At 43.3% G+C, this 16,559-nt stretch overlaps 1 protein-coding gene across 3 annotated transcripts in view; it reads right to left on the bottom strand.

Moving 5' to 3' along the window:
* LOC306881526 (chromodomain-helicase-DNA-binding protein 7-like) overlaps positions 1–16,559 on the bottom strand; it is a 64,688-nt gene that overhangs the window by 12,356 nt on the left and 35,773 nt on the right. For all 3 annotated transcript variants that reach the window (XM_079435677.1, XM_079435675.1, XM_079435676.1), the window contains 22 exons: positions 16,004–16,087; positions 15,665–15,802; positions 15,416–15,537; positions 15,011–15,254; positions 14,669–14,845; positions 14,095–14,238; positions 13,729–13,999; positions 13,394–13,604; positions 13,013–13,208; positions 12,624–12,791; positions 12,192–12,371; positions 11,887–11,997; positions 10,996–11,201; positions 8,444–8,643; positions 8,185–8,344; positions 6,581–6,670; positions 6,045–6,148; positions 3,288–3,417; positions 3,070–3,127; positions 2,916–2,976; positions 2,492–2,822; positions 2,190–2,398 (listed from right to left, as the gene is read on the bottom strand). In XM_079435677.1, coding sequence (XP_079291803.1) covers positions 2,190–2,398; positions 2,492–2,822; positions 2,916–2,976; positions 3,070–3,127; positions 3,288–3,417; positions 6,045–6,148; positions 6,581–6,670; positions 8,185–8,344; positions 8,444–8,643; positions 10,996–11,201; positions 11,887–11,997; positions 12,192–12,371; positions 12,624–12,791; positions 13,013–13,208; positions 13,394–13,604; positions 13,729–13,999; positions 14,095–14,238; positions 14,669–14,845; positions 15,011–15,254; positions 15,416–15,537; positions 15,665–15,802; positions 16,004–16,087 — 3,595 coding nt within the window. The remainder of the gene's footprint in view (positions 1–2,189; positions 2,399–2,491; positions 2,823–2,915; positions 2,977–3,069; positions 3,128–3,287; positions 3,418–6,044; positions 6,149–6,580; positions 6,671–8,184; positions 8,345–8,443; positions 8,644–10,995; positions 11,202–11,886; positions 11,998–12,191; positions 12,372–12,623; positions 12,792–13,012; positions 13,209–13,393; positions 13,605–13,728; positions 14,000–14,094; positions 14,239–14,668; positions 14,846–15,010; positions 15,255–15,415; positions 15,538–15,664; positions 15,803–16,003; positions 16,088–16,559) is intronic.

Here is a 16,559-nt window from a genome sequence, read left to right on the forward strand (position 1 = left end):
ATACTTTTTAGGCACCGACCGAATTGCCTCGATACCACCGAGTATCGAAAAACGTCTTGTCGTTCGGTACCAAATTTCGATACCTAAGGGGTTAATCTCATCACCGTCAGTGAGCCAATAATCCTGCAGCACTAGGTGTGTTTGATCTATCAGCACCGCGTCACTTCTAGTCAGTGTTTGACATCCGCGAGAGCAATTCGAAAGCGTATGGAGCAGTCTGCTCTCTATATCGCGCAGTTTCGCTTACTTGACACAGACTGAAGCTCGCGTGACATTTCAGCGTCTGCCGCCTCACTAAATGAGGACATAAACAAATGAACAACAGCTCTAGAACTGCTCTGAGAATCACTTCATGAGCATTTTACCGTTTGATTTGAGTAAAACGTGCGTCATATCATATACACACAGAACTGTAAAGGTATTCCCGGAAACCCGTCAAAATAAAAGTTCGGATTAACTTGGAAGAGACTGCGGCAGAAATATATTAATATTGTTCAGCAGAGTGTACATACTGCTACAACTAGGCTACTATTAAAATTATTAAAACTCTTATTTTTTAATTAATGATCACACAACAGTTCTTCCATGTTTTAATTTTAATAGTAAAATTTTGTTTGCCAAAATAAATAAATAAAGTTTTATTTTCAATAATTTAAAAGAAAAATGAAATTAATGTTTTATGCCTTCATTTGAAAACCAGATACAGAACACAGAATTTCTGAAAACATTTCATAAGGCTGTTTTAAGAATAAATTTGAATAAACTAAGTAGTTTTTATGCATTCAAATAATTAGACATACTACAACATAGAATTTAATAACAATAAAACATATTGTGAAAGAAAATAAAACATCCACTTATGAAAGTGGATAAAGATTTTAAATTTCTTGAAGTCTTTAACAACCAGAATAAATGAATAGAAATGATGATTCTGTCTGAGCTATGCGTTTTAAAACGAGCACGCACTAGTGTAAACTGAAAACTATTTGAGCTTTATTAAAATTATTTGCACTGATTAATTGTGTTGGCTATATTTTGTTCCTTTGTGCTGTGGCTCAGGAGATGAGTCTTTGAGTCTGTATACATGTCAACAAGCTGAAAAAAATAAAACCAAAGTTTTTTGGGATAATGTAATCTTGTTAAAACTGTTTTCATAAAATTGGTATCGGAAAAAGTATCGTTCAGGAACCGGTATCGAACTCAAGGTATCGGTATCGATATTGAACATTTTTGAACGATACCCAGCCCTAGACGTGTAAAATGCGCTGCGCACCATTTCACTAAACTGGCAAACGAAAAAAAACTAAACTGGCGAACGATTTCAGCTTCAGCGCGGATAGTGAGGAGCTCCGATCACTGCTTCATTCCAGTTTACACATTTTTCGTTGTGTGAACTTTGATCTGCCTTCAAAACACCCAGTAAAAGAGTCGCATGATAACACGTGTCATCAGCCTTTACGGCATTGTTCACACAGCGCTCGTTCCGGGACTGAACCCGGCAATGTTACTAGGAAACGTGGTTGCGTTCACACAGAAGGCCCTCCGGCAATTTTCCGGGACCAACGTGCAGTGTGAAAGGGGCTTATGGCTAGAAGGGATACGGACGGCGCTAAATGGCATTCGCTGTTCTTCTGCTCAGTGTTGTCAGCTTCCAATGGAAAGTAGCTAAACCCCACCTGAAAAGTCGCTAGATGACGCCATACGCTAATTAGCATATTCATGACATCAGTGCGTCATATTGTCTTGCCTCTCTGTGCTCACATACTGCATTTTAATACAGCCAAATTCTCAATAAAACAGTTTTTATTGATATTTTACGGTTTCTGTTGTCAGAAAACGGGATGAATATTATAGTAACTGAAAAGCGGCTCATTAAGAGTATATAACAGCTCTCACTTAATCTGCACTAAAATCCTAATCACGACATTGTCTAATGAAATCAAATACACATACGATTAAGAAAATGGCTGTGCTGTGATTTTGGCTATACTTGCATGTAAAAGAGTTAGAAGCAACAGAATATATATTTTTTGACTGAAAGTGCTGCTCCCTGAAAGAGAGAGAGAGAGAGAGAGAGAGAGAGAGAGAGAGAGAGAGAGAGAGAGCTACTTAAAAGGTACAAAAAATGTTGGGACAAGACAAGAAAAACAAGCAAGCAGGAATTGACAAGAAAAAAAACAGTAGCTCACCTGTTTCAGATTTGACCTGCATCCGACACACCCGCTTGCACATGGCCACAAAAGAGTAGTAATATTTTTCCAGGCTTTCGTCTGTCTTCTTGTCTAGACGAGCAAAAGCACGGAACTGGGACCAGTCAAAGCACTGTCTGTGCACGTCATAAACCACACCGAATGTGGACACCACACGGTAGAAATCGGCCTCTTCACGCCTTGTCCATCTGGAAAACAGGTGTTGGTAAATGGAAATGAGGTCATGTGTGACTAAAGGAGAAATATACATGAAACAAAAAAAAGATCTAGATATAACTTGCCTCTGCCGTCGCTCTTTAAAATAAGCTGCTCCATCAGCCAGCAGGGCGGCACCATCAGGGATGAAAGGTGATCCCTTGGCCATGAAAGGCCCTCCTTCAGCCATAAAAGCCACGTCCGGAGCATAAGCTCCTCCCTCTGTTACCATGGCAAGGATGTCATCACGCAGACGGCCTCGGCGCCGGTCAGGTTTGGTCATGGCTTCCTGCCTTAGTTGATCACGCTTGTGAGTGCGCTGATAGGCCGTGATGAGGCGGCGCAATCGGGCTGTCAGAGCAGAAGCTGGCGGCCAGTACAGATTGCCTGCTTTCCCATTTTCACCAGGCTTAGGCGCTGAGGGTGAACAAACAGATGGCAATGGTGAGCACAGTGAAATAAAAATCTCAAGTATGATGGGTAACACCTGTATGCTGGGGAAATAAATACCTTCTCCAGTCTCGCCATCCATCCCATCGTCTTTATCATCCAGGGGAGAGTTTGTAAAATCCTGCAAGCATGGCAAAGAAAACGTTACATAAGCCAATTTATTACCAATACTGATTTTAGATACAGTCAAGACTAAATGCATTTCAAAACTCACATCTAGATCATCTTTAAACGGCATCCGGAGTGGCTTGTACTCTGGGTCCTCATCCTCTCTATTGTGAAAAAGAGAAAAGCTTTTAGTGTGGGAGAGAAAACAAAGAAAAGAACCAAAAGGAAAGCGGGGTGATGGATAAAGAAAGAGGGAGAGAGCCAGAGAAAGAAAGAGCAGGAGGAGTCCCTCTTGCTGGGGCTGTGATTTAGGGCCAAACTTACCCCTCGACACCATCTGCCATCATGTCCGCTCCCCTCTGCTCGGCAGCGATGGCCTTGGCATCGGGCATGCCCACCCTCTCCAGGAAACACAGGGTGGGGTCAGCACGCATAGAGTTATACTTCTCGTAGCCTAGCGGAAGAAAAGAGCAGCGGTGAACATAAAATATGCATAATTACAGGCTGGGCTGTGGGCTGGGGAGCTATTATTTCCCCTGGTGATGTGAAAGCGGAGAAAAATATTACTGGTGTGTCAAACGTAGGGCTGGGCAAAAAATCGATTTAATCGATTTATCGATTTTGTAGTTTAAAACGATTTTTATTTTGCAAACTCGAGTTTTTTGCCACAATAGTTTTTTCGGACATTTCCGCGTTTCGTCCTTGTGGGTTACCGTAGCGCGATATGACACAGTCAAAACAACTTGGCAGCGTGTAGCAGAGAACTACTTCCAAAGATAGGCACAGGTAATTTCGTAATTTGCAACTGGTTTGGTTTTGATGCAGCAGACGAAACACAGACGAAGCCTTGCTGCAAAATATGTTTCAAGGCTGTTGCTACTGGAAGCAGCAGTGCAACAAATCTTTTCCAGCACCTGAGGAATAAACATCCCGAAGAATGGGAGAAGTGCAGCCGGCTTCCGTAGCGAAAACGGCTCCTCTAGCACACCTGCTAAAAAGCAAACTACACTTCCTGAGAGCTTTACAAACTGTGTGCCTTATGATAAGAACGGAGCGCGATGGAAAGCGATTACAGAGGCGATCACGTTTTATATTGCCACAGACATGTTGCCAATTTATTCTGTCGAAAAGCGAGGCTTTAATCACATGCTGAAAGTATTAGATGCGAGGTACGTTGTCCCCAGTCGCAAGTATTAAGCCGATGTAGCGATGCCTCACCTGTACAATACAACTCGGGAAAAGATCCGCAGTGAGCTGGAGGAGATGCAGTTTTACTCAGCCACAACAGAACTGTGGTCCAGCCGGACGATGCCGCCATATCTGAGTCTGACGGTTCACTACATCAACACTAGTTGGACTCTGCGCAGCATCTTTCAGAGATCTAACAAGCACGTGTTTTGTTGTTATAGATAAAAGTTTACATTTGTTCACTCTTTGAGCAGGCTATATGTCTGCCACAGGCATATTTCATTTTTTATATTCACACTATACTGAGAAGTTTGTTTTTTTAATTGTAATGTTATATGTTACAAAATTTGTAATTATCTGATTTCTTGAACAGAAATTTAAGCTACTGTGAAGTTGTTGCACTTTTGCTTAAACCTGGGTTAAAGCTTGAAATTGTTGAATGACAGAACCTCATTTACTTTTTGTTTTGGGATTCTATGCATTTTAACTCTTGAGGACAATCATAGCAATAAAGTTGCACTTTTGACACTATATCTGATGCCTGCAGTCATTTTTTAAGTGCATTGAAAAAAAAAATAAAAATCGAAAATCGAATCGAAACTCGAATTTTTCTTTAAAAATCGAAGATTTTTTTTTTAGGCAAAATCGCCCAGCCCTAGTCAAACGTAGTTTAAAATTAATAAAAAAAAAATAAAAAATCAAATGTTTAAATAAATTAGTTGTGTGAGGTGCTAAAAACTTGTGCCGCAATTAACGTACCAAAAAACACGGAAGAAAAAAACATGCAAAAAAAACCTTGAAAACTAAATCAACCTTATAATACAAAGTTTTTGAAATCCTTTCAAAAACTACCAGAAGATTAAATCAAACCAAAAGAAAAAAAAGTTAAAAGAAAAGGCAGAGCCAAAGGAAAATGCCCGTTGAAACTGTCCACGCAGAACAGATTCGAGCCTGTGGATCCCTACAGTGCACAACAGGGGAGGCGATTGGCAGGCTGGACCCACTTCAGCTGAGCCGCTGATCAGACGGGGCTCGAGCACCCCCACCCCCACCAGAACATCACATTTCAATTAGGATTTATGCGGTGACACATTGTTCCTAACTGCCGTCGCGCCCCAAGCCAAACTGTAATCATGAGGGGGTTTATAGGCCATCACTCTTTCCTCTGCAGTCCAGGCCTGGCACCTCTTCTCTCCCAGTTTCCTCCCCAGACCTCCCTACTGAATTGGGATTATGATTAAGAACAGGCTGCCTGTGTTACATACACGCTCCTGTGTGTGTGTGTACGCGCTTGTGTGTGAGCGTGTGCTGAGCTAACGAGGTAGCGCAGAGCACCGGGGGAGAGCAAAGAGAGAGCTCTCTGTACACACATTCATGAAAAAGACCAATCTGAGAGAAGCATAAAAACCATTCGCCAAGATTAATATCAGTGGCGAGAGCAGCGGACATTATTAAATAAAGCGGCTATTACTATACTTAATACAATTAAAAGTCAGCAGCTGAGAAACCCCTCTCCATCTCTTTTTTTAATACAGCTTTTGGGCTTGTTTTCCCCGAAAGATAAATTGGGACAGCTGCGCAGCTTCACAAAAGAAAACAATCACGTCCCAAACTGGGAATTTAGCAGGTTCTCCCAGAACACTTCTTAACACTGCGGGTCAATGTTAATAAAATGTGCTGAGAGGTGCCTGTTGCCTCTGATGGATTAGATCTTGGCTCTTTCCTCATCCATTTTCCCAGCCACACTCCATCGAGTGCAGAATCAGCCATTCGGAAAATATCACCAATCAATCTCTAGGCAATATTACAATAGGTCAACATTAGCAATTACTGTCACCGGTCACCGCAAACGAACCAATCAGAGAGCGTCAGCTGTGAGGAGGCGGAGCTTACCATGCTTAAAAACGCCGATTAGGAGGGATTTGTCCGCTTCGAGATCCCACCAATCAGTGGGGACGTCAGCGTGGAAGGGTTGCGGGATCCAGATATCCAACTCGCTATAAGCAAAAGACAAACAAACACAGGAAAGAGTGATTAAAACCAGGAGATGGCCACAGCAGCACATAATCTAATGAGAGCAGCATTAATGTCTATCTGCAGACATCTGGTAGGAAACGCGAGCATTAGCAAACTGCATCTCATTTAGGCCCATTTCTCATCTTGTTTATTCAGGGCCAACCTGATTACGGCCAGAGATCTGAGCCACTCGCTTATCTCACCCCATGCACTAGCGTGCACACGCGAGCCCCTCGCAGTCATTAGAACTTCAGTCGAGTCCTTGAAAGCATCAACATGGCGAGCACGTTTGCACATTATAAATGCATGCACATCTGGGTGGGGGTGTTGTCAGAAGGGGGGGGGGTGATGGAGGGAGAGGAAAGATAACAGCAGGCAGGATTCGGTGGAAGGGAATGGAGAGAGATGCCAACCTTGAATCGGTTCCCTCCAGGATTCTGTCTGCATGGTCTCCGATGACTTCTTGTCGCAGATAGTAGAGCATGCGGACCCGCAGCAGCACTCTGTCAGAGATAGAACGAGCAGGAGAGACAAAAACAAAAAAGAAAGATGAATTAGGGTTAATGGAGTGACACACAGATTGAAAGCAAGAAAAAAAGGACAAAGGGAAGGGGAGAAGGCAGAAAACAAAAGAGTGAGCAAGTTTGGCCAGCTCTGAGCTGTGCCAGCAGCAGTAGCAGCGGCAGCAGCAGCACTTTGGCATGTGCCACAGCTCATCCATCATGCTGCCAGGGCTGATTAGCCACGCTGTGCGGCTGCCTCCACGCCTGACAGATGGCTGCACATAATCACCTCTGTGTGTGCCGCCTTTCACCCGCTTCCAACAGGTCTGCCTGGCACCTGGCCTGGCACCGCGCCGCTGCGCTTCGGGAGCCGCCCGTACCCACCCTCGCCCCCCTCTCCATGTGTACGCACTCCAGCACCTTCATCCTCTCATTTTCATTTCCTTCCTAATGCTGTTAGGGAAGTTGGGGAGGTGCTAACGGGATGCCTCCAAAGTATAGAGGCAGAAGTTTGCAGTGCAGCGAGCAGATGGTTGGCGGTCTAAGCACCTCACATTTATCGTCTCGTAACACTTCCTCAGCTGTTGCTCTGTTCCCCTTTTTTAGATGCACATCAGAGCCAGCAGTGTAAACAGTATTTTGCTTTCGCTCTCTATCACTGCCTAGGGTAAGGCAGGACAAAACAATGCTGGCCTGGCAACAGAAATTATTTATCAAATGAAACCGGAGAGGCCTCGAAAAACAAAAGACGAGGCATAATGGACGTGTGGGGCGAGAGGCGAAATCATCATGTGTGGCCTGATGAGCCGAACGATGAATTATTGAGTGATCTTAAAATCTTTAATTTCAGAGTTGAAAAAGATTCCTCTCGTCTTGTCATTCATTATTTCAGGAACTTGGCAGAAGCCTTTGCCAGAAAGATGGGACTCTTTCTTTTGCCAGATTCTCTACAGCTGGCCATTTTTTAACTGACATTCATTAGTCAAAGCTAAACTACGGAGGAGCCAAGCAACTTAATGAAACATCTGCACCACAAGGTAACGGCGCTAACTTGCTTTTGGACATGTTCAACTAAACTCACAAGTTTGCTTCAATTACTTTTTCAACTTGAAAAGCTCTTCACAAGTTTTCAAATGCACCTGCTTCTGAGGATATCAGGCTTGGAAGGAAAATGGTTACTTTCAAACAAGACAACAGCAGAAGAACTGAGCTGGCTGTGTGGAATTTTAAACCTGGGCTCTTCACTTTTTGACCAGGGAATTTCCACGAGCTTTCTAATCAGTTGATATGGATTTTTTTTAGCATTATACAAAAATTACCAGAATGATTTCCATTCACATGTCAGGTACAAATCTGAATAGATCTAGATTATACTAATGCACCAATGTCTGATGTGCAACATATTGCCAATGAAATATTTAAAGCAGTGGAAAACAAGGGACAAAAATATATGATATATTAACTAATACATAAGTGTCCTTAAGGTGGGAAAGGGAAGTCTGTGAAATACATACTTGTTGCAGTGGTGTTTCAGGTGTCTCTTGTAACTGTCCTCTTGAAGGAGGATGTCAGGATTACAGTCAGCAAGCCAGTCAGCCTGTGGCATGTGAGTTTGAGCAGCCTGCGGCTTCCCCTTCTTCCCTTTACGCCCACGGGGCACTGGAGCAGATAGTCCTAAAAACCACAGAAACGCCATTGTTTAGCACGTGAAGAGGTAGATACTGACAAAGGAAAATAATTATGCAGTTGATTGGTTCCAGATCAGCATTCTACCAGAGTGGTTGGTCAGCGTGCGGCTCTGGCCATCCTCGGTAGGGGTTATGAGGTCCCAAATGAAGCTCTTGATGTTCTCGTCTCCACGGTAGTGGAGCAGGCAGTAGGCCAGGAGTGCGCGGCAGATGGTCTCTACGTCTCGCTCCCTCAGTGGGCGCTTAAAGCGTCCATGGGACAGGATGTCACCCCAGCGGCCCCAGCTATGTACAACAGAGGAGAAGTTAGCCAGAGCAAATATAGCATGTGAAAACTTCAGTTTGTGTCCTTTCAGTTATTTCCAAAATTCAAGCATTTTTGAACTACAGTTGTTTGGTTTTGTAATGAAGCATGAAGAAAAGAGTCACTGATAAGACTAGTGAAACTAATTCAAAAAGTGCATTTGTACTGTCTGGGGATAAAAAAAAAAAACTAGCACAGTGTCAGGATCGTTTAAGTATAGTATTACTCTACGATTGTGCCATTTCTCACAAACTAAAGGAGGAGGGGTTGCACCACTGCATTGCTGGCATGGTACATGACCATGAGGAGACCCAATGCCCTCATTATTTGATGGAGTACTCAAGCGCTCTCTAAGCACAGGCCTAAAGGGCTTTTAGGGAAGGGGGGGGTGGGGGTGCTGCTGCTCTGATTTCACAGTCCTACACTGCTTTTCCTAAAGAGACAAAGCCCTCAGACTTGACGGATCTAATTTGCCGTATAGCCCAGGGGTCTAGACGCGTCTGACTGGGAAAAATAAAATAAAATACTGGTCAGACATGGTGCGTGCAGCCAGCCATGATTAGTGCTGAGTGCACTGAGGCCTGGCACTTAATTAACTGAGCGCGTTAGATAGCGCCGTGTCTGCCACTGCCACGGGACAGGCAAGCGTGACAAACTCGGCCACTGCACTGGTGGGCTGTGAGCTACCAGATATTCTCATTCCAAATGGAAAATAAGACTAGACAAGGGGAATTTGGATGGCGATAAAACAAAGCAGGAAGCTGAATATCCCGTCTCATGGCACTGGGATGGACTTCCTGCTAAAGCTGGTTTCCATTGCGAGCTAGGATTGAGGGAAAGAGATCTATTGATGTTTTCAACAAATATGGACTGAAAAAGTCTGGTGCATAGAATTAGTTGGGAGCAATATTTTTAACTTGTATGTTTCTATGTGGGAAATGCGTGGGGATTTTTTTCCCCACAATGGGGGCGCATCGTTGCCCTGTAGGGTTGTGTATAGTTTGTGCACTCAAAGCAGCTTTTGAGGACAAAAAAAAAGCATCTGCTAAATGGCAACTAATTATAGGGATAGGCCCCAGGGACTGCTCAAGTGCAAGATGGTGATTTAGCACAATCTCAGTAACTTCTTAGGCTAGAGCAGCCCACTAAAAAGGAATACAAAGCTGTTAAAACCAACAACACTTTAAAGGGGACCTATTATGCAAAAATCCCTTTTATAAGCTGTTTGAACAGTTGTGTGGCTGCAGTGTGTGAAAACAACCAGCCTATAATGTTAATCCACCAACTAATTTTTTTTATAAAACCAATCAATCATAAACAGTCTCTCCAGATGAGCGGTTTCTCCCTCTGTTCACGTCACCGAGGGGAAAAAGTACCGCCCATTTGTGACACTCTCTGTCCTATTAGCATAAACACAGCCCTGAGTGAGAAGATGCGGTCCGCCATTACTGGAGTTATATACAATGTCAGCACCAAAAAGGCTTTATGTTGTGTTTTGGGATGCACTAATGAACATAGGAGTCGCCATAATCTCCATAATCCCCATCTGAGCCGAGGACACTGTAGTTAAATTTAATTTTCGAAGGAAATATCCTGGAAAAAAATACAGGTACCTTATACGTTTAGGAAATAATACCAATGCACGAACGTCAGCTCCAGACAAAGTAAGTATCACACGTTTGTTTTCCAAATTGCCTTTCTGAAAAAGCTTCTTGGCACTCTAAGGCTTATTGCTAAAGCTATCATTGTCTCTGTGTGTTTTCACTGATGCTGTCTTCAAGTGCAATCAGAATGAGGTAGTTAAAAGTTGCATATGAAAGCAATGAGAGTCAATCGCTTGAAGTTGTTGAGCTCATAATCAGAAGTGGGACTTATAAAGTTTGTGATAGCATGAGACCAGCTATGTTATTTTTATCCTGCAGTGTTCCCTGTCTGTGTAACTCATAAACGCGAATTTGTTATGCACAGTATAATCAGATGACTGACTTTGAAACAGTAGTTTTCTGTAAAGATAACAGGCTTGTATTAAGTGGAATGTTTATTTGCAAAGGCTAGCACTGCTAATGCGGAGCTGGAGCTCTTGAAGCTCCGCCCTCTTCTCCGGGAGCAACAGCTCACACGCATTTAAAGCAACATACTCAAAACAGCGCATTTTGGCTCACACCCTAGAAGTGGCAATTTTAACAAGCTGTAAAAATTTATCTGTGGGGTATATTGAGCTAAAACTTCACATACAGGCTCTGTGGACAGAGACTTTTTTTTATTATTTTACATCTTGTAAAAAGGAGCATAATAGGTCCCCTTTAAGATGACCATTTCCAGACTGCACTCACCCATACACCAGCAGGTTCTTCTCCACTCTGAAGCACTCACTGCGGGGGTACCCCTGGGTTCGGTCCTGGGGCCTCCGCGGTTTCTGAATGGGCTTGTCCTCAGAGTCACTCTCAAGCTCTGAGTACTCCATCAAATCATCCTCCTTCATAGAACTGTAGTGCCGAGTCTGCTTCCGGACCCGAGGAGTGTCAATCACCAGAGTATTCTGACAAGAGATACAATCTGGAGTTAGAATGCTCTCTCAAGGGTTTAAGATAGCAGAAAAGATTTCTGCATGTTTAGCACTTTTAGTACTATACCATGGTAGCACCATGATATAGGTGGCTGCTAGACAGCAAGATGGAAGACCTCTGCTCAAGGACACATGCAGAACATACTGTGATAGAGCAATTTTATTTAGACATAACATGGCATTTCCCTTCAAGCAGATATAAGCTGCTTAGCGCTTCCAATTCTCCTGAGAGCAAAGAACATTGGTAATTACAGAAAATGCTTCCCATGGCCAAGTTTAAACAATTTCGCCTTTGCTCAATTACAGCTACATTCCACGCAGTGTTAGCCTGGGGAAATCAGCCTCATTAATTATGCCCAGAAAGCATATTTATGAGGAGTGACACCACCGAGTGTGGTGGAAACTATCCAGATTTGGATTCATACCATCTTCAGTTATCAGTTGTCAGACAGAATTATGAATATGATACCGGTCAAAAGCTGCTAATGCACGACCCCGACATTAATGAAACAATGAATAATAGTCAGCTGTAAGTGCTCCACACGATTACACAAGAGAGAGGTGCTACAGATTAGTGCCTCACTTCATGCAACATCTCCCGTGAAGCATTTCACCGCACAAGAGAGCTCCTCCTTTTCACCATTAAGTTGCATCTTACCCTGCCGTTGATCACATCCAGGTCCAGCTCTGCTTTCTTTGCCCATTTCTGCCAGAAATCTGGGTCCTCCAGAGAAATGTCGCTTCTGTTCCCAGAGGCCACAAAACTTGCCTGGTAGGGAAAAAAAATATAAATAGTGAGATCAGAGACACTTACCCTTTAGGTTGCACTATTTTAAGAGCAAGATGAAATGGGTAGTATGCTTATATAAAGGTAATTAGGTAATAACATCGGTAGGTAGGTCATTGTTAATATCATCAATATTTCAGCCATGGCAAAAAGACAAAGATTTTAAATGTCATCACCTTAGCAAATGTTGAGCCTTTGCCCTCTGATTCAATGGTAATGGTCTGCGTACGTCTCTGCAAAATCTGATCAATGTCTTCTTCACAGAACTTAGATCCCTCATCCTCCTCATCCATTAGAGCACCATACGCTCCTTTCCTTAGAAGGTCCTCAATCTCCTTTTTAGAGAGCTGCTGAACCTAAAAAAAAAGGGCGGGAATGAATGAACTTCACATAACACATCTCAATAAATTTACTGTTTTCATCTTGGACCTTTTATGGAGTGGACAAATTTAGGCAGACGGTGAAAAGGAAAACAAGGCAGAGTGCACTGGAATTAGAGTTCTTTCCACCGACTGCCAACATGTGCAAAATATGTTTGATTAATGAACCATCTGGAACACTGTTTGAGTGAAACACCACAAAATGGTGGCGCTGTCTGCAGTTCATACCCCATTGGCAGCATTTTCCCTCCCACTCATGGACTGAAGCACAGCCTTGTCCAATCCTAACTTCAGACTGGCCTTGTCAAACATCTCTCTTTCGTAGGAGTTTCTGGTGATCAGGCGGTAAATCTTCACAGCTTTGCTCTGTCCTATCCTGTGGCAACGAGCTTGTGCCTGAAGGCAACAGCACAAAACGGTCACACACAGTGCCTCTGAAGACTTGCATATACACCCACATGCTAGAAAACTGCTAAGGTTGCAGCAGAGTACTTCCAGCTGAGTTACTAGTTGGAATGCAGCTAAAAGATGCTTTGTAAAATAAAATGGCTTCCAATAAAGGTCCAGCAGTTTCCCACAAACAGGGACCATATATGGTAAGAAACATTCATGCTTACCTGCAAGTCATTCTGAGGGTTCCAGTCAGAGTCAAATATAATGCAAGTATCAGCTGCAGTTAAGTTAATACCCAGGCCTCCAGCCCTGGTGCACAGCAGGAACACAAAACGGTCAGAGTCTGGTCGTGAAAAGCGGTCAATAGCTGCCTGGCGGAGATTTCCTCGAACTCTGCCGTCTATACGCTCATATGGATACCTTGAGAACAGGAAATGGAGTATTGACTACACCTAATAGGTAATGCCATTTTATTAAGCATTTTCTGCTAACCCAACATTGTTATTTATTTCAGCTTCTACCCAACATATGAGATTGCACATCAAAACACATTATAAGGTTTCTTTCTCAATTTGTTGGCAGTGCTATGGGCTCAGGCATCCTACCGTCTCTGGATGAGGTAGTCCTCCAGGATGTCCAGACAGCGCACCATCTGGGAAAAGACGAGCACACGGTGACCCCCAGCCTTCAGTTTGGGGAGCAGCTTGTCTATCAGCACCAGTTTTCCTGCAGCCTGGATCATGGCCTGGAGGTGGAACTCTGGGTGTTCTAAGGGGTGACTCTCCCTGAACTCCTCCATTATCTTCTCCTCGGCTCCTACAGACAGAAGAGTGACATTTCAGTCTGGCTGACTAGAAAAATAGTAATAAACTTAGAGCATAAACTTAACATATTAAACAAGTTTTCTGTTCACACAGTTTTACATCAGTCTACTACTCACCATTGATGAGGTAGGGGTGATTACAGCACTTTCTCAACTCCATCATGGTGTTTAACAAGTTAGGAACATTGGATCCTCCTCCACCTCCGCCGCCTCCACTTTTGGACAGGAAGGCAAAGTTCTTCTCCAAGATGGCACGGTAGTATTTCTTCTGCACATTGGTCAGCTCTACTTCAATGATGGTCTCCTCTTTCGGTGCAAGATTTTTCTCCACGTCCTCCTTCAGTCGGCGCAGCATCATAGGCTTCAGAATGCCCTGCAGTTTTTGCACCTGAAACCAGAAAGTATCATTAGATGACATCCAGGCATCTCTGAAAATGCATCACATAACGACTGCAATGATTTAACAATGCTGATATTCCATACCTGTTCTTCTGTTTTAAGATCTCCAAACTCCTGCATGAAGGTCGACTCCGAGGGAAACCTGTCAGGCTCCAGGAAATTAAGGAGACTGAAGAGCTCCTCCACTGTGTTTTGCAGTGGGGTTCCAGTCAGCAGGACTTTGTGTTCCTATGAAAGGTAGAGTCTCATTAATCGGCTGTTCTTTTCTTTAAAAACAAATCTAATAAAAATAGTTTCAACCATTTTTACAAGGAATTTCATTTACTTAACCAATCATTTGTGATTACTGGATAAGGATTTATATAAAAAAAAAAAAAAAAAAAAAATCCATATTTGACTCAAAGGCAATGACACCAATTTTTGAGTTTTGACAATTTCTTTTCTAAAAATCTAAAAAAAAAACAAACAAAAAAAAACCTTAAAATTTGAAATTTAAGATATTGCCAATGCTTTAAAAATAAAATTCCCTGACAATTCCAGGTTTTCCAGCACCATGGGAACCCTGCATCCTGTATCTAGTAAAGGTTAAAGCCAGGGTGACATTTCTAGCAGGTTATTTTCAGCAACATGTTTCTTAGATGTAAGGGGAAGCACTAACCATGTCCATCATCTTTAGGCCCTCAAGCAGCTTGCAATTCCTGTTCTTGAGCCTATGAGCCTCATCAATGATCACACAGCGCCACGGCACACTCCGAAGCTCAGGGCAGTCCGTCAGAATCATCTCAAATGTGGTGATGATTGCATGGAATTTGTAGGCTCCCTTTATTACACGACCCTGCAGGAAAAGAGCTTTTGGTTACGATGAAGGGCCCTTGAGAACACAACCCTATGTATAGAGTCATGTATAACCTTATGTCCTGCATATAACTTGTGAAACATTAGCTCCAATAACTCCAAAGTTATAAAATGCATATCACATGACAAAAGTAGCATTATGTACCTGTGTGTCTCTGTTGTACATCTCGTAAGCCTGAATAGTCTTTCGGCTGGCCTGGCTACCGTGATAGACAACTACGTTTAGCTCGGTCCATGTCCTGAACTCCCTCTCCCAGTTGGGAATGGTGGAAAGAGGTGCAATCACCAGGAAAGGGCAGTGAATTCCCTTCAGGTATATCTCATAGAGGAATGTGATGGACTGGATTGTTTTGCCAAGGCCCATTTCATCGGCTAAAATGCAGTTTCGTCTGAGAACAAAAACAAAGTGCAATTGCACCGGTAAGAATATGAATTTTCATACAGAGGCTGCAATTCATGACAGCCTCGCATTTAAATGGTATCAAAAATGCACTTCAGTCAGTGTATGAGTGAGCAGTGCAGCTGGACGGCTGGGTAATTGCATACATACGTGTTGTACCAGTTGAAGAGCAGCCAGTTGACTCCCTCCAGCTGGTATTCCCTGAGCGCATTGCCGTTTTTATATTCTCTGGAACTCTCGGATTTCTGCCAGTCGCTGGCGGGAGGTCGCTCCTGTTTCAAATAAAACAATTCCCGTTAGTGGTTTCCGTGCAACCGCAAGAATGTGGCCCTCTCCCCTCACTTGCTCAGCACTCCAAAGAGAAAATAAAGAGAGGGCTAGAGAAATGCCAGCTCGTACCACGCGCTTCGGCTCCGGCTCACGCTCCATCACTCTCTCGAACTCCTCAATCTTCCCTTGGTCGATGTCAGCTTTTAACTCCCACGTGCTGTCCTCATAGGGCAAGGAGCACCACTTCACCAGGTACAGAGTTAAAGGCTGCAGGAACACACGTCAAAAAAATGTTATCCAAAAGAGGGTTCTCACATTTCTCTAAATTTTCTGGGGGCGGTCTGACTGACATCTTCACAGCTGCAAAATATCTACTAAGAGCTTTAAATCAAAGGTAATCCATGTTTTGAGAGACAGATGCTTCGAGAACTATTGAAGTGGATGGATGAGAGAGAGAGAAAGTCATACCTCTCCATTTTCATCTGTGCTTTCAGACACATCCAGAACCCTGTCCACCTCCACATAATCTGGGTTGAAGGGCTCATCATCCATCTGTCAATAAGAGTGTGATTGATTGGTTAGATGGAGCATTGCAGAATGGTGGCTTAGTTGCTGCTTAAGCCGCAACTACTACGGATCCTCTAAATGAGAATCTACAAGGTAGAATATTTTCAGATCTTTTTGATGTGGGTGGCATAAATCTCTCTGGGAAAACCCCACCGGGTTTTGATTGAAAAGCCCTTTCGAATGTAGTGTGGAGTTGCAAACCAGAATTGAAAGTCTTGACATATATTTTAACGCAACTGCTTGAATTACTTTAACGTGTGAACTGAACCAGGCAGCATGTGTCGAGAGAGTGCTTACAAAAGAGATAAGAACCTCAAGTGAGTCATTTTATTGCCTTGGCATGGATGATATTGTTCAAAAAGCCACCATAATACCAGCACAAACACACCACTGTTGAGCATACATACGGCCATCATTATCAGTCAGGGCCAGGGGGGGGGTCGGAATGAAAAAAAAA

This window comes from Barbus barbus (genome assembly GCF_936440315.1).
Source record: "Barbus barbus genome assembly, chromosome: 15".
Taxonomy (NCBI): Eukaryota; Metazoa; Chordata; class Actinopteri; order Cypriniformes; family Cyprinidae; genus Barbus; species Barbus barbus.